Below are 21,254 nucleotides of genomic sequence, written 5' to 3' on the forward strand. Positions count from 1 at the left end.
TTCCGTGATTAGTGTAACTCACAGAAAATTGCAAACATCTTTATGAGCTGTGTCCCTGGTTTCATAAGCATTTGATTATAGAAATTTTGACTATTTTACAGTGGAGGAAAATTCAATGGTTGTGATTATCAAGAGATTTAAACAATCAAGTCTCTTCCAAAGCTGAATAAGATACAAACAAACATAACCCGAACTGCCAATAATTACTTTTCGAGAATGCGAACTGAGGTCCCATCAGTGAAGGAGGTTTGGAATAACCATGAACGTCAAATTTGATTACGTAATTACTATAATATGTGAACTTTACTATGAGTCAGATACTGTTCTGTTATACTCTAATGATACTTAAAAGTCTGACAGTCATGTATCTTAATAAAGCACTTTCTAATGTCGGTGTATTGCACTGCTTATCAACAAGAGAGTCTACACCATTATGAATAAAGCGCAAATGAAGTTCTCACAACTGTGGATTTTCTATATGGTCTGTGTCAGTGATTTAGATGGTATATTTGTACTTATATAGAATCAGTCGTATTGACCTTCCGCCATGACAAGGGGGTATAAAGAAGAATGGAAAAGTAGCCCATTGGTAATTGAAACAGACTGGTACATGTACTTGATGTATTCACCAAATCTTTCCGTCATGCTACGCTTAAAGTGGATGACAACAAAGAAGCAGATGTACTTCGCTCCAGTTCTGCCTTTTTTTTCGGACGATAGAAGATATGTATATATGTATATATATTATATGAAGAGTTTGTTCGCAAAAACCGATAAGTCCATTTTTGAAGATTTTGAAGTACGGTTTTTGTCATAAAGTACAAAATAATACCTTTTAAATGATATATTGGTCACTACATAAAGGTACATTTGTGAAGTTATGGTCAAAAGAAGCAAAAATTTTTCTCGACCTTTAATCGCAAATATCTCCATTTGGCAAATATGGACTTATCGGTTTTTGCAAACAAACTCTTCATATATATATACAATACTACTTGGATCCAGCTTTAGGAAGGCATTTTGTGTCTCCTTAACGTTTTCAACTAATTCTATCCCATTTCATCGCAAGCTTTACTGCTGGCATTGCTTAGCTTATCTACACAATATCTCCCTAAATGGATCCAGAGTTATATATTATATATTATATGTCATATATTATATAATATATATAATATATCATATATTACATATTACATATTACATATTTTATATATTATATATATCATATATGTGTGTATATTGTGTATAGAAAGAGATAGAGAGAGAAAAAAAATACTGAAGAAAATGGCTGTATCGAAGCGGAGCAGAAAATAACTTGTAGTAGAGTCAATCCCGGAAACACATGGCAATCACTTCACTCATATTGTACGTTAAGACAAACACAAATATGAACCGCTGATATAAAAACAAAAAAGTGTTTTTACAATGTATAGAACAACAAGGTAGGCCTATCGATAAATGACAAAGTGCACAGCGAGATAGTCGTTGTGCCATATAGGCATATAGGCTCAAAAGTATATGAGGTATACATAATAATAGTAGATATATCTATTCATACAAAGATATATCCTTATTATACTGTCCTGTATGTGTGTATGGGAAAACAACGAGTTTTGTGCGTATTTGTGTGTGAAAATTAATGGAGTAAACATTCATTTACAATTCGACAAGAGAGGGCCTTCAAGAGAGAAAAAATACTCAGAAGAGGCATCTTATATCTAGGCTATTATCACAACTGATAAAATATTACATGTAGTTGCGTAATATAGGTGAAACATCCAACCTTTAACCTTGATAATGGAAAGCCGACGGCAATATCAGTGAAGCTAAACTAACCCCCCCACCCCCCCCCCCCCAAAAAAAAGGAGAGCAAGAAATAAAACAAAACAAAAATAGGGGTACTGCATATACTTTTTTTTTCTTGCGGGCATTAACGTTATATAACACTCCATTTGTTTTCTTTCTCATTTTACGTGGCTGGCAAGATAGTTGGTAAGTTCATACAATTAGTTGCATAAGCTGAGAATATGCTGATGAGCGCATGTACTTGGAGTGGACCATTCTTGATCCAACAAACAAACAAATTAGGTTTACACCGTATATCTTCTTGAGATTACCACCTCGAAACAACACTGGTGAGGTAATGGTAAATCGGAAAGCTAATTACATTGTAGTGCCTATACGCTCTTCAATGATAAAAGTAAAATCCGACCTTTGAGCCTTTCAATTACTGCATACACTCGCCTTTCCCATTAAATTTCGAACTGCATGTACACACGCCGATAATACAACGCGTATCGTGTGTATTGTGTATACTCCTTTGCAGTCGGTATTTTATGGTACTATTGAGAGAAGCTATAGCTGGGTATTACTGACGCAATGCCCTGCAATATCCGCAAACATACGATTTACCGCTTGTCACGTGCTACTTACTGGACTGTGTACTGTAGTGAATTGACCTTTGGCTTGAGTGATCATGTGATCACAGTCAGACAATGATCTACACGCAAGCACCAACAAGTGAATGCGGAAGCTAGTTCGCTGTACACCGTATAACTCTTCGGTACAGAGCCCACTGTGCATGCGTGCACTACACTCGACCTCTCAAAGTCTGTTTGGAAACACACAGAGCTGGGAACCTTTGGAATGGAGTGTACGTGCATTTGATGATAATGGGTGCATACGGTGTCTATAATCGATATGATGTAATCGGAAGTATGTACTGATCGTTCACGCAACGTGAATACTTCGTACGTGTGTGCAGGATCACCTGACAAGTGTACGGCAGACGGGAGCGCGCTGGTGGCGCGGTGCCCGTGAATGTCCGCCGGTGTTCTTTATGTGTATTTAGACGGCCGTCAAGCTATATGGATCCAGATAAGCCACGACTCGTAGACCTAGCTCGACAGTTTCTTGCCTCCGATACAAGTTACGAGGACAGCGAGATGTCTTCTACTGAGGAAGATACCAGCGAAAGTAAGAAGGGGCCTCTGCCAGCAAGCACCGGGTACCCTTATCCCGAGGAGCAGTATCCCGGCCAGAATCCACGAGCTGAACCCTCTGCTCCACTGCGGCATGAAGATGGGACTCCTGTATCATCAGCAAGGGGCGGGGATGCTGCAGCTGCGAATGCGCCTCCTGGGGCGTACCATCAGACTCGGGAAGGCCCCCAACACCTCCCTGATCAGACACTACCTGGCCCCGATGGGGCAGGAAATAGTGTAGCGAGGACCAGGCCAGACAACCAGCTACAACGTGTGATTAAAGTCGAGGACAAGTCCCTCTGTGAGGCTTACATTCTCTGTATCCCCCTTGGATTTCTTGGTCTCCACCACTTTTACCTGGGACGCATCGGGATTGGATTTCTCTACTTCTTCACCCTGGGGGTGTTCGGGATAGGCTGGATCATCGACTGGTTCCGACTGCCGTGGCTTGTGAAGAGCACAAACCGGAAGAGGAGGGAGAAAGCGGAGAGGGGTTACATTCTCTATGGTGGTCCCTTCAACGAGCTGGAAGACAGACAGGTCTCTATGGCTTACCTCTACTGGCTTCCTCCGGTCGGACTCTTAGGTGAGGAGCGTACGTGCACGGTGGTGGATGGGGCTGTCTTTACACCTCCTCATCAGCCTTTAATATTCCACGTGAAACATATTACTGTATCTCTTTCTTGATATCGCGGTTATGTAACATAAACAAAAAACCAGTTCTGTCATGTACATCTATATGTGATATAAAATATACTTAATTTACATACGGATATATATCTGATATCATATATTTGAAAATATATTTCTATATAAATATATATTATATCTATATATTATATACATATATATATATATATATATATATATATATATATTGATATACATGTGTATATATGTGAGTGTATGTGTGTGTGTATGCAGGGCTGCACACTGGCGCCGGTCCGACGGTCAAAGACCGGTAAAAGTCACTGTCATGATCGGACCGGTAACTTTTCAGGAAATCCACAAGTTACCGGTCCGACATGACCAGTAAAAAAAAAAAAAAAGCATTGGTGGGGTCAGTAGAAAGGAAAAGAGCAGCCCCGATCAGGGAGAAACAGAATGCAAGATATCGCACTGTCCAACAAGTTTTACGCAAGTTTTCGTTTTTGTCTACACTGTAAAAACATCGGTGTTAGATTTAACACCACGGGTGTTAAATCTAACACCGATCAAACTTCAATACAGGACCACACCCACAGGTGTTGAAAATGCACTGTGATGGTGTTGAAAAGTGTTCACCTGACACTTCGTGGTGTTAATTTGACACTGTACCTGGTGTTATTTTGACACTGTACTGGTGTTAATTAAAAAATGACACCACATGGTGTTGATTTGATATTTGTTGGCGTTAGTATCAATGGTTTAACACCCGTTCAGCTTCAATAAGAGACCACACCAGCTGGTGTTACTTTGGTGTAAATTCATTTTCACATTTTTTCAAAAATTTAGTATTTTAATGTAAAATTCTTGATCGTCTTGTTTAAATTAAAAATCAACAAGAAGTGCAGTTACTAAGAAACTCTTCAAAAAACAGTTTAAAATTTGGAAATGACACCCGGAGGTGTTAATTTAACACCGTAAATGAGCACCGAAAATTTAACACCAGCTCGGTGTTCACTATTTAACACCGGACTTTTTGCAGTGTACCGGTGCAATTTGTACAGTAAACATAGTTTTTAGCACTAGCAGTGGACCAGTTACATTCGCGCTCGCTTGCGCATTTGGCGCTGCTCACGCACTGCCATGCAATGCAATACATGTACATGCAAAGCACACGATGCAGAGCATGTATGGTAGCCCTACTACATATCGACCACCTTCTTTTAAACCGACCGCGTAAATTCGCGCGCTGAACATTTTAGTACGCACTTCTCTGCGCGCAAAGCACATAAAAATGGATTGGCTTTGAATGTAGATGAGGATGGTGTGGGAAAACGCGATAATTCACTGTTCATTAATGGTTTTAATCAAGGACAAAATTTCGAATGAGTATTTTCACCGAATCGTAACAGAGACTCCAATCTCCCGTTCTCCCGCTTGAGATTTAATTTCTCCCGCCCTGGCTCTGTGTCTCCCGCTTGAAATGATTTCTTACTTAATATCATTGTATGTTGAAAAAATTAGCCTTAGATAGCACAAGAGAGCATCTAGAACCCTATAGAGCAAGGAACTTCGCACATATCAAATTGGAGTCTCCCGTTTGCTAGGGGTTTCAGGCGGGAGAATCTCCCGATCAGAAGGTGCTTAGGGTTGGAGTCTCTGTCGTAATGAGGGCACAATGTAATGTCTATGGAAGTTTCTAAAAGGCTTCTAAACGGCTTCGTACAACACGGTGTCCATTACAACTCGGTTTGCGTGCATTGTCAATGCAAAAACAGCGGTCGATCCTAATAACGCGATTTACCGCGGGGAGCTGAAACGAGGCCACGCAAGTTCGTCGGCGATATTTTTGCACTGAAACTTCGAATCGAAAAGGGAACAACGGCATTTGAAAGAGCTGGATTTTTTCAATCACGTAGGTCAAGTTTTTTACGTGAATTTCAGTGTTAAATATTATTATCAAGCAAATAAACATTAGGCGGTCGATGCGTAGTAGGTCCAACCCTACAGTGTAACTGCTTCTCGTTTGCTTGCGATCGGCGATCATGCCAGACAAGAAGCATTGAAAGAAGCGCACGCATTTTTTAGGTCATTTTACTCATGATTTTTCACGCAAGATCGATCCGATCCCGGCTTCGCAGCAGCGTGGCAGTTATGTTAGAACTAATTTACTTGTGTCGATTTTTAGAAAAAGTAAAAACACATTCGATATTCAGCGATATATACAGTAAATGGATCTGATTGCGTTTATTTTCATTTTGCACAGTCATTTCACAAATTAATATTTTCATTCGCTCAGAATGGTCTCATAATGAAGATAGGCGCAAAAAGGATCACGAAATCGGCCCTTCCGTGTACTTTTTAAGAACGCATGCACAAAATGTGAAGAGATAATACTAGGGAGAGACAAAAAAAAAAAAATCATGAAATCATGGCAGTCCCGCTTACATATTTCAGGTAGAAATCGTCCCAAAAAGGATCATGAATTCGACCGGCCGCGTCGTATCTTCCAAAAGATTATGTACGAAATGCGAAGAGATTATAGAGGAGAAAAAAAAAAAAAAATAAAGGACACATTTTGGTGAGTGCATCATAAACGATTACAGCCGAATAACAATTCATGAAATCAACGCAATCCCGTTGAGGAAATAATAGGCGCAAAAAAGTATCTTGAATTCAGTCCTGCAAGCCGTCTTGGTTATCAAAAACGCATACACAATAATGCGACGAGATTATCGGGAGAAAAAAAAAGACATTTTTACCCTTCTGGTGCGTGTATTACAAAAGATTACATCCGAAGTAATTCATGAAATCGCCACAATCCGCTGATATTTGAGGTAGAAATAGGCGCAAAAAGGATCGTGAATTCGGCCGTGTCGTATACCTTGTAGATAAGAATGCATGTACGAAATGGGAAAAGATTAGCGGGAGAAAAATAAAGGACACATTTTCACCCCTTTTGGCGCTTGCATCATATAAATTACAGCCGAATAGTAATTCATGAAAATTTCGCAATCCCGTTGGAATTTGAGTAAACAATAATAGGCGCAAAAAGAATGTCGAATTCGGCCCTGCATGCAATGCATAATTTTGAAAACGCCAAATACGAAGAAATTATCGGGAGAAAAATAAAGAACGCATTTTCAACCCTTCTGGTGCATGTATCACAAAAGATTACAGCCGAAATAATTAATGACATATCGCAATCCCGCTGATATTTGATGTAGAAATAGGCGCTAAAAGGACCGTAAATTCGGCCGTGACGTACAGGCATGTACGCAATGCGAAGTGAGTATTGGGTGAAAAATGCAGCACACATTTTCAACCCCTTTTGGCCCGTACATCATAAAGATTATAGAGCCGAGTGATAATTCATAAAATCATCTCTATCCCGTTGAAGTTTGAGGAAACGATAGGCGCAAAAGAATCATGATTTTTGGCCGTGTCGTGTATCTTTTAAGAACGCATTTACAAAATGCGAAGAGTTTATCGGGGAAAAATAAAGGACACTTTTTCAACCCCTTTTGGCGCGTGTATCATAAAAGATTGCATCCGAAGTCATACATGAGCTCATCGCAATCCCGCTGATATTTGAGGTAGAAATAGGCGCAAAAAGGATCATGAATTCGGCCATGTCGTATACCTTTCAAGAACGCATGTACGGAATGCGAAGAGATTATGGGGAGAAAAATAAAGAACGCATTTTCAACCATTCTAGCTGGTGCGTGCATCACAAAAGATTACATCTGAAGTAATTCATGAAATTGCCACAATTCGTCTGATATTTAATGTAGAAATAGGCGATAAAAGGATCGTGAATTCGGCCGTGTCGTATACGCATGTACAAAATGCGAAGAGATGATTGGGAGAAAAATACAGGACACATTTTCAACCCCTTTTGGCCCGTGCATCATAAAGATTACGGCCGAATAATAATTCATGAAATCATCGCAATCCCGTTGAAGTTTGAGGAAACAATAGGCGCAAAAAGAATCATGATTTTTGGCCGTGTCGTATATCTGTTTATAGAACGCATTACGAAATGCGAAGAGTTTATCCGGGAAAAATAAAGGACACATTTTCAACCCACGTGTTTATCATAAAAGATTACTGCCGAAGTTATTCATGAAATCATCGCAATCCCGCTGATATTTGAGGTAGAAATAGGCGCAAAAAGGATCATGAATTCGGCCATGTCGTATACCTTTCAAGAACGCATGTACGGAATGCGAAGAGATTATGGGGAGAAAAATAAAGAACGCATTTTCAACCATTCTAGCTGGTGCGTGCATCACACATTACGAAATGCGAAGAGTTTATCCGGGAAAAATAAAGGACACATTTTCAACCCACGTGTTTATCATAAAAGATTACTGCCGAAGTTATTCATGAAATCATCGCAATCCCGCTGATATTTGAGGTAGAAATAGGCGCAAAAAGGATCATGAATTCGGCCATGTCGTATACCTTTCAAGAACGCATGTACGGAATGCGAAGAGATTATGGGGAGAAAAATAAAGAACGCATTTTCAACCATTCTAGCTGGTGCGTGCATCACAAAAGATTACATCCGAAGTAATACGTGAAATCGCCACAATTCCGCTGATATTTGAGGTAGAAATAGGCGAAAAAAGTATGATGAATTCGGCTGTGTGGAACATCTGTAAGAACGCATTTACGAAATTCGAAGAGTTTATTGGGAAAAAATAAAGGACACATTTTCAACCCCTTTTGGCGCGTGCATCATAAAAGATTACAGCCAAAGTAATTTATGAAATCGTCACAATCCCGCTGATATTTGAGGTAGAAATAGGCGAAAAAAAGTATCATGAATTCGGCCATGTGGTGCATCTTTTTAAGAACGCACTTACGAAATTCGAAGAGTTTGTCGGGAAAAAATAAAGGACACATTTTCAACCTCTTTTGGCGCTTGCATCAGAAAATATTACAGCCGAAGTAATTTATGAAATCGTCACAATCCCGCTAATATTTGAGGTGGAAATGGGCGCAAAAAGGATCGCGAATTCGGCCCTGCATGTCGTGTACCTTTCAAGAACGCATGCACAAATGCGAATAGATTATCGGGAGAAAAATAAAGAACCCCTTGTAGCGCGTGCATCAGAAAATATCACAGCTTAAATAATTCATTAAATCGTCGCAATCCAACTTCGTGTGCAAGTTCGTGTGCCGATGTTTAGAAAAAGTCACAAACGCATTTGATACAATCTGATTTTGTTCATTATCATTTTACACTGTAATTCACAAACAAACATTCTATTTTTTCCTATCTTTTTTTTTTAATTTATTTTTTTTTGTGCAATAAATAATGCAAGTTTAAAAAGAATATATTAATCTGTAAAATGTACATGGGGGGGGGGGGGGGGTACGTCCATAAAAAAAAAAACCAAGAAAATATGTTTGCAAGTCATTCATTGTTTTTTTAGGTTGTTGTTGTTGACCGGTAAATTTTCTGTTCGGACCGGCAAAAAATGGTAAAACGGGGCATTTACCGGTCCGACAGAGACAGGTTGGACCGGCAGAAAAAATGAGTTAGTGTGCAGCCCTGGTGTATGTGTGTGTGTACATGTCCATTGTTCTTTTGAGTTAAGTGCAAGTTTATCCAAAATATATGTGGATTGAGTGAGTGCAATATTATTCAAGTAAAACACTTCAGTGAAGTTTGAAAAAAAAAGTCGGAAAGTCCATTCAAATGTCAGTATGTGTAAAAGTTTTGGTTTTGTTGGAAGAATTACTTTTGAAAGTTGCTTATGGTTATCGGTTTATGTGAAAAACGCGGAGGGTACGTACGAAACTCTTCCATACAATAACTCCATGCAATGGTTGTATATTATGATTGTGTTCATTATATTCAAAATGTTTATATTATGGATATGTATAATAGTGGGCATATGTACTATGGCAATGTACAAAGTAGAGGAAATGTTATGAGGAGAAAATAAAATGGACATACATGTAGATTGTAGTGTGTGTTTTTTTTTTGTTACAGGATTTCAACATATATTCTACAACTGGTTCTTTGTCCGCTGGCCATTAGTAATTATGTCACTGGTTTGAGAAAGTGCTGCGCGTAATCTCAATCTCATGCGTATGTTCATATCATAATTACTTCGTAGGCAACTTGAACATGCTTTAAAGGACTTGTTATAATACGACCACACCCATTATACTGCATTCCTGCAATCAATTTCTGTCAAACTCTTATATCCATTCTGTAATGAAGCCACAAAATAACGACATACAAACTGACCGCATGCTGTGGTCCATGTCCTCTCTAACAAGATTGTACGTATAAACTCAAGAGATTTAACGCATCGAATACACTGCACCGTTTTTTTTTTCTACTTTCGGAACAGGTGGACACCACTATTACCTTGGTCGCATCTGGTTTGGCGCCCTCTATACGCTGACTCTGGGCTTGTTTGGTGTGGGGTGGCTCGTCGACGTGTTCCGCATCTACATTCTCACCAAGAGGGCAAACGAGGATATCCGTACCCTGCGCTCCGGGCGTCCCATCCCTACCAATGACCCCGATCGGATGCATCTAGACGACGCCTACGTGCTGGCATTCCCACTGGGCTTCCTCGGACTGCATCATTTTTACATGAGACGGTGGATGGTGGGCGTGGTCTACTTCTTAACTTTTGGCTGTATGGGTATTGGCTTTCTCATCGACCTTTTCCGACTGCCATATCTGCTGCGCCGTAGAAAGAGAGAGCTGGCCGCGGGGGAAATCAAGTACCACCTAGATGATGCCTACCTCATGTGGTTCCCTCTGGGACCCCTGGGACTCCATCACATGTACCTCGGCCGCTGGGTGTGGGGCATTGCTTACTTCTTTACGCTGGGACTCGTGGGTATAGGTTGGCTAATCGATTTCTGCCGCTTGCCAGTCTTGGTTAGACGTGCCAACGAAAAGCTAGAGAGGCAGCCATTGATATCTAACGCCTCTCCGCCGGCTGCGCGAGACATGGTTGCTGGCACTCACCCTTCAGCAGGCACGGGCAGCGTTAATACTTTCCAAAATTCAACAGGGGGATACCCGGCTCCCCACCAAGGCCAGGTGCCGAGCGGGAACATGGCAGTGTACGCCTTTCCTCTCGACGCGCACGGGCATCCAATTTGGACGCAGGGAGTTTCCTGGGCAGAGGAGCATAGGCGTGACCCAAGTACGATGCCGCCTTGGTTGCCCCCAGCAACGGGACCCTCCGTTGCATTGCCTCCTACAGAACCCCCTCCGCCCTACTCCCCGACGGATGGCCACACCCAGCCCTCCGCCCCGCTTCCTGAAGATGCAGCCCCAGCAAGACTAGGAAACAAAGATTTTGTTTAATCAGTAGAAGGCTTATCCACACAAAAGGTGATTAAGGAATCTATAAAGGCTGGAGAGTTCCTCGTGTTTTGACGGGTACAACTGCCTAACAATGTTTAACACACGTTTTGAAGGAAACCTTGTCGGTTTACATATCAACATGGTGTCGAATTACTGTAAGAGTAGCGCACTGGGGAGGAGTCTATTAAAAGCGAATTTATTTGCCACTAAAGTAAGGTCATAATGATATTTGTTCTTTCTCTGCCGAATGAAAAAAAAAAGAAATCAAAGTTTTTATTCTTTATACTGTAGCCTTTCTGTTAGTTCAAATAGCTTTCTTTTTTTTTTTGGTTGTTTTTAATTTGTCAAGGAAACTGCCCAACCTGAATTAGACTTTGCTCCACGTAATCGGAGGATTTGCACTTTTGCATCGCAGCTTCCAGCATACACATTTCTGTTTGTAGCCCTAGTGGCTAACTGTTGGTTTTCAGGTTTGTAACATCGGGAAAAAAAGGAAATCTCTTCTATCGATTCTGATTAACAGATAGTAATCATCGTTCTGTCGTTTCATTTGATTATATTTATACTAAAATGTTTTGCCCAATGGGGAACATAGCAAAAACGTTTCGCTTGTCGTCACATACAGGATCGTGTAATCTTATTTTATATAATGGCTGACCAGAATTCCGCTTGTCCACACAATATTTCAAGAAAACTGTTTGAGTTACTGGAATGCAGTCTAGCTGAAAATTTTCTAGCGGGTACATGTGTTCTTATTGTTAAGTCCGTTTTTCCGTTTTGTTTTGTTGTTTGTTTGTTTGTATGTTAATTTCTTTTACGTTGAGAAACGAAAAGGAGTATATAAACGTAAGCTTTTACGGTGGCGTCGTCATATTGCGTAATCTTCTCTGAAATAGGAGAGAAGCTAGGCAACGCCGTATGACGGAATGGTGGTAATGATAATGATATTAGATCTTTCAGAAAAAAAAGCTGTCCAATATTGTCTTTCCCGTGTACTTACTGTCAAGTAGAGTATGAATGCGCACATGACACGTGACACGCATGACTAGTCACGTCTAGTTTTATGTAAAATATATCGCAGTCATTAGTAGTATTATGTACTTAAGGCTCGCTTTGTTCGTTATTCACCAGCGCGAAAAAAAAAGAAGAAGAAGAAAGTATCAGAATTAGCCTATTGTGAGCGAACACAGGTTATGGTAATTGAGCCTTTTTTTAACGTGATATTGTCTTTCCTGAACAAAGTGACTCTAAAAGAATGCAAACAAACTTTGTAAGAGTATTTTTATATTTGTATGTTCATACCAAAGACAGCTTACATCAAACGAAAAAGCTTCTAGGTTTTGTATTTCTGGTGCATCTTTGCTTTTGATACATAGATAAATGTAAAGCGGACAGTCTGAAGTTAGACCTGTTTTTTATTTCATGTTTACATCACTTTGATAAACGAGTCAAGTGGTCGTTGATGTCAAAGTATTCTGTTCAGTCTCTTATATAAAGGAAGAGAAGACATGTGTGTAGAATGATGGTTTGTGTACAAGGATTCGTGCGCATCATGAACAGGTGGTATGAGAGAGCTGACATTTCACAGTAGTGCTGAAGGAACCATTTTGACGAAAATGCCGACGTGGTATGACTTCGAAAGATTAGGAAATCTTGACAAAACATGCCCTTTCATTTTCTCACCTTTTCTGTTGCATTTTAAAAACAAACAAAATATACTCGTCTCGTTCGTTGAATGTCGTCGTTTCCTTTGCTTTGAAGTAATCCCTTGAAAGTAAGAGATGCAATTATAATTCGCATTAGATTTGTCTGAACAACAACAGCAACAACAAAAACATACCCACGTATGATTTAATGTACTGTATTCAAGATGGCTCGTGCATAGTTCACTCCCTGTAAGTGATTATGACTTTCATGCACCTTCTGTTCTTTTTTCATACTTTTCCAAAATATGCAAACAGTACATGTATTGTTCTTGTAGGAAACTTCTAGTATCTATATGTGTCGTCAATATAACTTTTAGGTCGGTATTTGCCAAGCTGTCATGGCTTTTCGGCGTTTGTTTTAAGAAACAGTGTTCCTTGCCTAACACAAATTATGAAATGATGATTGAAGAAAACATGCTACCAATGACTTCTATATCTATTTACTATAATATAGTCTTTGCTTGTAGAGGCACAGCAGTTTGTGTCTGGCTGATTTTTCTAATATGTTACATATTTAGAGCAATCTTACCTGGTTCGATAATAGGGACCTTTAGATTTTAGACGCGCGGACGTTCAGAGGGAAAAAAAAAAACATGATCTGAGCGTGCGCAGAAGCGTGCGTCAACTTGACCCTCGCTACTGCGCACGCTCAGATTATGTTTTTTTTTTCCTTTGAACGTCCGCGGGTCTAAAATCTAAAGCTCCCTAATAACAACAGGGAACTTTGGATCTTCGATGCGAACGCTATTAAAAACGACGCAAACTCCCCGATGGGACAATGGTAACAGTTGTGTCGCATATGACATTAGACGTTTTCACATCAGCCCGATGTTTCGAAATAGCGCGCTATTTTCTGACTCGGGGAAATTAATCCGATCACGAAATAACCCGCTATTTGATAATGTTAACACAAATAAGCGTGCTAATTGTATCGCTCTGATCGATAAAATTTCTCGAGTCCAACTCGGGAAATTTCTGACATAGCGGGATAATTCGCGAACTAGCGCACTATTTGATAATGTGAAAACGCCTCAAGAAATTAGCGCGATGCATCCCATCATGCCTAGCGTGTGTGACCCGATCGATCGAGGCAATCTGCACACAAATCATGAGGAATTTTTGAAAGTGCACACATTACTGATGCTTTTTGCACATGCTCAGCTGTCGAATTAGCTCGAAAAAAATTTCGGGCTAATTCTCTTCGGGCTGATATGAATAGGAAAAAAAAAATAGCGCGCTAATTCGCGATCGCGAAAAAAATCTCGAGCTTGGATTTTTATCGGGCTGATGTGGAAACGCGTTATGTGAAGGACACCATTTCCCCCTAATCAGCGTCATCTTTTTAAGAGCTCGCATCGCTGATCTAGATCTCGCTGTTTCCATTGAACAAGAATTCAAATGGCAAATCAATTTCATGCGTATATAATTCACGTGACGTTGTATGTATGCTTTATAATTGTGCCTTGAATTTTATCTTAAATTCTGACCGCATTTTTTGATCGCAAAGTTAAAGTGTAAACCACGTTAGCCTAATGATGAGTTAGAGTATGAAATAAATGAAATGAAAACCGAGATTCGTGCCACCACACAGTGCTAAATATTTTACTTTCTTCTTTTGCAAGACCGGGATGAATAGATAAATAGTGAAAACAAAATCATCGATTCTTCGTCGATTAAAAAAGAAGGCAAGAAGACGAGAGAGAGAGAGAGAAAAAAAAAAGAAAGAAAGAAAGAAAGAAAGAAAGAGAGGGAGAGAGATAAAATGCATATGAAGGGGGGGGGGGGCGAACTGGAAAGAATTTATTTATTTATTTATTCATTCATTTATTTGTTTTGTTTCAGTAGGGTAACTCTGTCAGTGGCTATTACGCTGTTATTCTCAGAGGCGCGCCTACACATACAATAACGTACATTACGAAATACATACATTGTAGACACATAAAAAGAAAGAAAAAAAAAACATAATATACAATTACGGTACACCTACAACATGGCCAGATAGATGAGTATCGCGGAGGTAGAAAAATACATAAATAACTTCATCCAAGAATGAACTCCCAAGCAGTAGTTTGAACTTTTTCTCCACGGTCCGCAAATCGACATGCACTGTCAAAGTAGGAGACTGAGTAAAGCTGATGACTCAGTTCTCCGCAGACCAAAAGCGTGCAGTTTAGACATTTTACAACGCTAACTATTATGTATACCCACTTGTAATTATCATGGAATCAACGTGTTGACTGACAAGGTGTCGTGTAATGACACACCCGATAATCTTCTCTGTTGTCAACGAAGTCAGTGATAAAAGACCACCACTGACAATAGTCACACCTCTTTGCTGGCCTAGAATGAGTCTGGAAGAACAATCTAAACTAACACAAGTATCCGACCTCTACTTGTCTGTTTCAAAGAGTTGTTCGAAGTTCTTATAGCCCACTTCACTTTCCATCGCAATTTCAATGAATTATAATGTTTGTTTGGGGTCTTTTTTAAGTATAAAAAATCTAGAATAGTTGCTATGGACACTACTTCACCTGGATAGGGCCTACGTGATCGTGCACTGAAATTTCAAAATAGGGAAACTGAATACAATAAATCACTTCGGATTAGTGCTCTCTTAATTTTACCCTCCCCCTCCCAATAAATTTACAATCCAAAGGTTTCGATTTACTTTACGACTGTCGGGAACGCAAGTTTTATTCGAGGTGTTTTTCTACATCCTTCTGTATAGTAACACAACCCATCCCCGCGAATTTATGTCATCAACGAGATTAAAGTATAACATTGGGTAAACATAGGAATGATGTTAAAAAACAGAGGGTCCATAAATCATCAACAACAGCGACACAGTATTTGCAGAAGCCCTCAACCCGACCTGTCCCGAGCGTATGCAAGTCACTCCATCATTGGCGCCCGAACAAAGAGCGGTTGTAAAATCGCACGATGGCGCCTGGCGATGCATCGTCTGCATTGGACAGCCTGCGAAAGGGTAGCAAAATGCAGTGTGTGCGCGCCATAGCCCTGCACACGTAAAGCTAACCTGCAGAATGGTGCGAATGCGTGCATAGTTATATCGCTTGTGTCTTCTGACAGTGAATGTGCGATATGTTATCATCGTTGGAGGGAAGGGCGGGAAATCGCGCAGGTGCGTCAGCGAACGAGTGACACAGAACTTCCAGGTAGGACCACTGCATTGGCGTCAAGGCGTTCTGGGTGCATCCCTGCATGCAAAACTAGAATCTCATGGTCTGGGGATTCGTACCGCTTTCATCCCTACGCTGATTCTCCCCCATTTCGTCAATCTCGATATTTCACTTCAATCAAGGAGCTCAGACAAACTAAGTCATAAGCGGTGAGTATGACTTTAATCAGTATTATAGCAGTAATGACGAAGTGAAAACTCCGCCATGATTCAAAAGGGATGGCTGTATTATTGTATAATAATTATGTTTAATGCGTTTGTAATTCTTTATCTTCTTTATGAATTACGTTTGTGAGCTGAAATAGCATTGGTTTATTTACTCCTTCACTTTCCTTAAGATTTAGTAAAGTTTATACTTGTGAAGTCTAGTTGATCTACCAAGTATAATTACATAGTAATTTAACGTACATCTTAGTAAACAGTAAGTGGGGAGTATATCAGTAATTCTTGATATCTCCAGAGATTCACACATCCATTGTTCATGAACATGTAGGCATACAATGAAAGCCCTATACTATGTATGCATTCATAAATGTAACAAGCTATTTATGCGTGTGACTGATATCTTTATATATTTCATACAATAACAGTCAATTTACTGAACTAGCTTATCCGTTATCTGTAAATACATGCTAAAAACAATTGATACTCAATAACAATTTACAATAAACAACGTTCATTAAAACCCCTAAAAGGCCAAGCAAATTACATGCAGATGGCATTTTACAAAATTTCGTTATGTCACAAGCATATCTCTGAGCTTTTACGTTTGAGGTGGTGAATACAATATAGCCTGTAAACATTGTGTGCAAGTTTTAAGCATTTGTACCCTTACATGAATGACGATGTTATTTGCAGCTCTAATCTTCCGGGATAAGGCATTAATGGATGAAGAGCTCATTATAATCGAGGTAATGCTGTTTGATATTTCCTAATGCACAGCATGCTCATGGTCGAACGCAACCCCTTATCCAATTCTACGTTATTCTGCTTTATCAACGTATACTCATATCATAGTTTTGATTCGGGAAAACTCAAGCTGAACATATTGTCCCGTTCGAAATTTATTGTCATCGAAAACATAAATAAAATGCATTAAACTCTCCTCTCTGCCCAAATCTTAAATGCGCACATAAATTTCATGCTCTTTAGCTTTACCTTTGAATATGTTCGTTATCATAGTCCCTAGCTATTTGTTTTTCCTTTACACAAATGGAGTAACGAATGAGCACAAACATGACAATCATGTAGTATAAGAGCAAGGAATTAATATGCTAACGAGTCCTGCTTTCAGTTCGTAGCCATATTCCACTCTCACGAGTTATTTTTTTTTCTCTCCATCTGATTGACATATCACATAATCAAAATTCATGAAGAATCTTCACATCCATCACACTTCTGACTTTGATTATAGATTCTTATAAATCTCTTTAAAAAAATCAAAGAAATGAAACAGAAAAACAAAACGAAACTGATGGTACACTGCAAAAAGTCCGGTGTTAAATATGAAACACCGAGCTGGTGTTAAATTTCCGATGCTCATTCATGGTGTTAGATTAACACCTTCGGGTGTCATTTCAAAATATAAAATTGCTTTTTGAATAGTTTCTTAGATACTGCACTTCTTGTTAATTTTGAATTTCAACTAGACGATAAAGAATTTTCCGATAAAGTACTTGATTTTTGAAAAAATGTGTAAACACATTTACACCACAGTAACACCAGTTGGTGTGGTCTCCTATTGAAGCTGAACGGGTGTTATACCGTTGAAATTAACACCACCAATATCAAATCAACACCATGCGGTGTCATTATTGAATTAATTCTAGCGCAGTGTCAAAAATATCACCAGCAGCAGTGTCAAATTAACACCACGAAGTGCCAGGTAAACACTTCTAAACACCGTCACAATACATTTTCTACACCTGTGAGTGTGGTCCTCTATTGAAGCTTGATCGGTGTTAGATTTAACACCCATGGTGTTAAATCTAACACCGATGTTTTTGACAGTGTATACATGCCCGTTTTCACGGTGACTTTCATTACCACATTTTGGTGCTAAAAGCTCTCTTCGCTATTTTAGTAGGGGTAGTAATTACCACGAACATCAGAAACCATGTACTGGTAACAGGAGGCGACTGCACTGCAACATGATTTTAGAAAGGGAAGGATGTACACAAACAAAGAAATGAATCATGTGACAAGACGTTGTCTTGTCAATGCTTGTAATAGTCATTTTGTAATGGCGCCTTCCTTCTATACGTGTTGTATTGGTAGGCCTACATCGCGGTGCTCAAACTCCTTCTCGTTATTTACGAGGGGTAGTAGTTTCTTACAAACCACATACCATGCAAATTACGGTAATGCAAATGATCAGATTCCAGCAATGAAAATGTCCCGCCAAGACGTCAGCGCTGCGAAAGGTCTACAACGATGACATATCCTATACATACAAACCCTGTACTCGCATGGTACCAGATGTATTTGCGTTGGGTAAATATTTGGCAAATATTTGCACGCTTTACCCATTTTGCATACGATTGACCAAACTTTTTTTTACGATTAAGTTGTCTTGATTTGAGGAATTTGTTCAACAGATTGTTCAACATAGTTTTACTATATGACAAACAACAGTGTATACATTAGTGAACGTCTGTCGAATAAATCAAAGAAAAAGAAATTAGTTAATGTTCTCTTTGTTAAATGATCGTGGTTCAAGGCTAAGACAGCATGAAAAATGGACATATTATTATTTAAGCTAAGAAGTTCTAACGTATCTGAAAACATTGGCTTATTAGGGTATGTATAGGCCTACATTGAAGCAGTTACCATTAATCTTAATTATATTTCTTTCCTTCCTGCTTTGTACATAGCAGTGAGTCCTTTGCACATCTAGCTCAAGTTATGTCTTTGTTTCGAGGGTTCAAGGGTTATATCCGCTTTTTGAGACATGACTAATCTAGAGTAAACATGCCTTTGGACTATTAAGCGGGCTATCGGGAAATGAACAGAGATTGACTTGTATAAACCTGGCTTGCACGCCTCGTGTGTGCCAAAAGATACGAATCAACACATTGAGTTCAAATGCTCCCCTCTATAGGAAGATTGAAATAATTGATTGATGATGTTCAAGGCATGTACATCGAGATAAAATTGATACATTTATATAGGGTAAATAGATTATTCCCTGGTATGAAGATTGTAATTAGTAGCTGATTTATTTTATTTCATACGTGAGAATCAAGTCATTCAGTGCTGATAATCATGAAGGAGGACGGTAATCAGTAACCATGGCAACAGTGTGATCGTCTACTTCATTGTTCTGTCTGTTAAGTAGCTCACATCCGCACCAAATCTGACTGAAAGCACAGAACCAACGACCCGACTGAAACCTGTTAGAAATCAGACAAAATCGAATATAAAGCGACTGTACAAACAGGCAAACGTCAATTCCTAAGGGGGGGGGGGGGGAGATAAGGCTATGGCTTCCCCGATGTTACCTATGCAGACACTGTCAGATATATGCATATTATATATATATATTTGTATAATGATATATATATGTATATGTATATGTATAATCATATGCATTCATGTATTCATAGAATATATTTTGCAAAAGGCACGCGGAAGCAAAGCGAAAAGGGTAAGACAATAGCTATAGCCCCTATATATATTTTGGGTATGCGTGAATAGAATAAGATAGATACATATGTACTGTTTAGTAATAAAATGTGATATAAGAGGGAGACAGAGAGAGCAAAACGGAGAAAAAGAGAGAAAAAAACGATGTTTGATGGTGGTGATGGTGTATGTTTATTATTTATTATGAACTTCGAACAAATCCAATGGAATGTATTTCAGTTCATGGGCAAGAGATTCGCTGCAGTGATTCTTCTCCATATAAACAGTCATGATTATTTCTAATGACACAGAGGGCAGTATTTGTCTTGAAGAATATAGTGAGATACACAATGTTCAGAAAAATGTGTATTTTTAGGTTACATCTTCTGTTAAATGAGTGGAACAGACAGAAGAAAAACGAAACAAAATTAAAACGTTGATTAAAAGGGAAAAGAGTAGTATCGTTCGCATATCAAAATGAAAAGTTATCATTAGTCATTGATTTACAATAACCTCGCAACATCAACCTTAGCATGAAGTGTAGGCATTGCGTTTTCATGTCTCCTTCATGACACCAACTATGGAACGCCGCGCCGGCACGACAATATTTGCCCACCTCTTACGGCATGGCAAACACACACGCGTAATGCGATACGCATGACAACTTACAGCACAGTGATCAGTCCTACCCTGTGTGCTACACACACATTTCCTTTTCAAGACACGGTGCATGACGAAGATCTATTTTTAGAAGCGTGCGAACATCAATATTACGAGTATTCTCCTTGAAGTTACCATTGAAATATAATAATAGGGTTGTAATACGGTACATTGAAAGAAATAATATTTTTATAATCAGGCCCTATATTATATTACATATAATTATATTATGTATAATTATACTTTTTCGATTACCCAGTATGAGATATTAGTAACTCAATGAAATATGAAAATGTAAAATATAAAATATATGAAATACCATGTTTACAAGATATTGGATGGGCATGGAAATCATTTAATGAATTCCATGCTCACATTCTTTTATATCTTTGTTTTCTTGATTATAATCTAAAATGAATTACTTTGAGTTAACATTAAAACACCAGACGAGATCGAATAGGACCTAATATCTCACTCATCTCATGACCTGTGGAATACATCCCAAGCATTCAACTACAATGTACATTGATATCAAGGCATGCAATAGTTTGACTTTTCATCAGCAGGTCACATGGTAGTTTGACTCCACTGTATTGTCAAGACAATAAAGAGCGAAAAAAATATTTTCGTGGAAAGAACAGTTTTCTTTCTTTCTTTCTTGGATAGGAAGGGGGATGGTCCCTTGCATTGATTCTGCTTCTGTTTTATTTTTTCATTTTTTATGCCTTTTCTTTTACTTTTCAGGCTTCTTTGTCACGATATTTGATACATTTGTTATGCGATGCTTTGACCCTCTACCCTGTCGTCACAACGAATATGAAGGGAAATTATAGAACAATTGTGAAAAAAAGGATTGTTATCATTATGAGATTCTGAAAGTTACTTGTGGCGTTGTCATTATTACTGGTATATCATTTCACACATAACATGCTGGAATCTGAACGACTACGTGCGATATTCTTAATGAATCATATAGATATAGTACTCGTAAATTACTATTTCACACATTCCGCGCAGGAGTCTGAACGCCTACGTGCGATTTTCTTTATAAATCATACACTTCTAATATAGGCATCCGATCGTTA

General features: G+C 39.0%; 1 protein-coding gene across 1 annotated transcript; it reads left to right on the forward strand.

The window, feature by feature from the left end:
- The first annotated feature begins 2,867 nt into the window (after nt 1–2,867).
- On the forward strand, nt 2,868–13,258 carry LOC139708676 (uncharacterized). Its single transcript, XM_071620643.1, has 2 exons — nt 2,868–3,570; nt 10,004–13,258. The coding sequence occupies exons 1-2, from the start codon at nt 2,868–2,870 to the stop codon at nt 10,978–10,980; spliced, it is 1,680 nt and encodes a 559-aa protein (XP_071476744.1). The 3' UTR covers nt 10,981–13,258.
- The last annotated feature ends 7,996 nt before the right edge of the window (nt 13,259–21,254 follow it).

This window comes from Diadema antillarum, unplaced genomic scaffold (genome assembly GCF_040938485.1).
Source record: "Diadema antillarum isolate AM-2024a unplaced genomic scaffold, OU_Dant_1.0 scf00000004, whole genome shotgun sequence".
Taxonomy (NCBI): Eukaryota; Metazoa; Echinodermata; class Echinoidea; order Diadematoida; family Diadematidae; genus Diadema; species Diadema antillarum.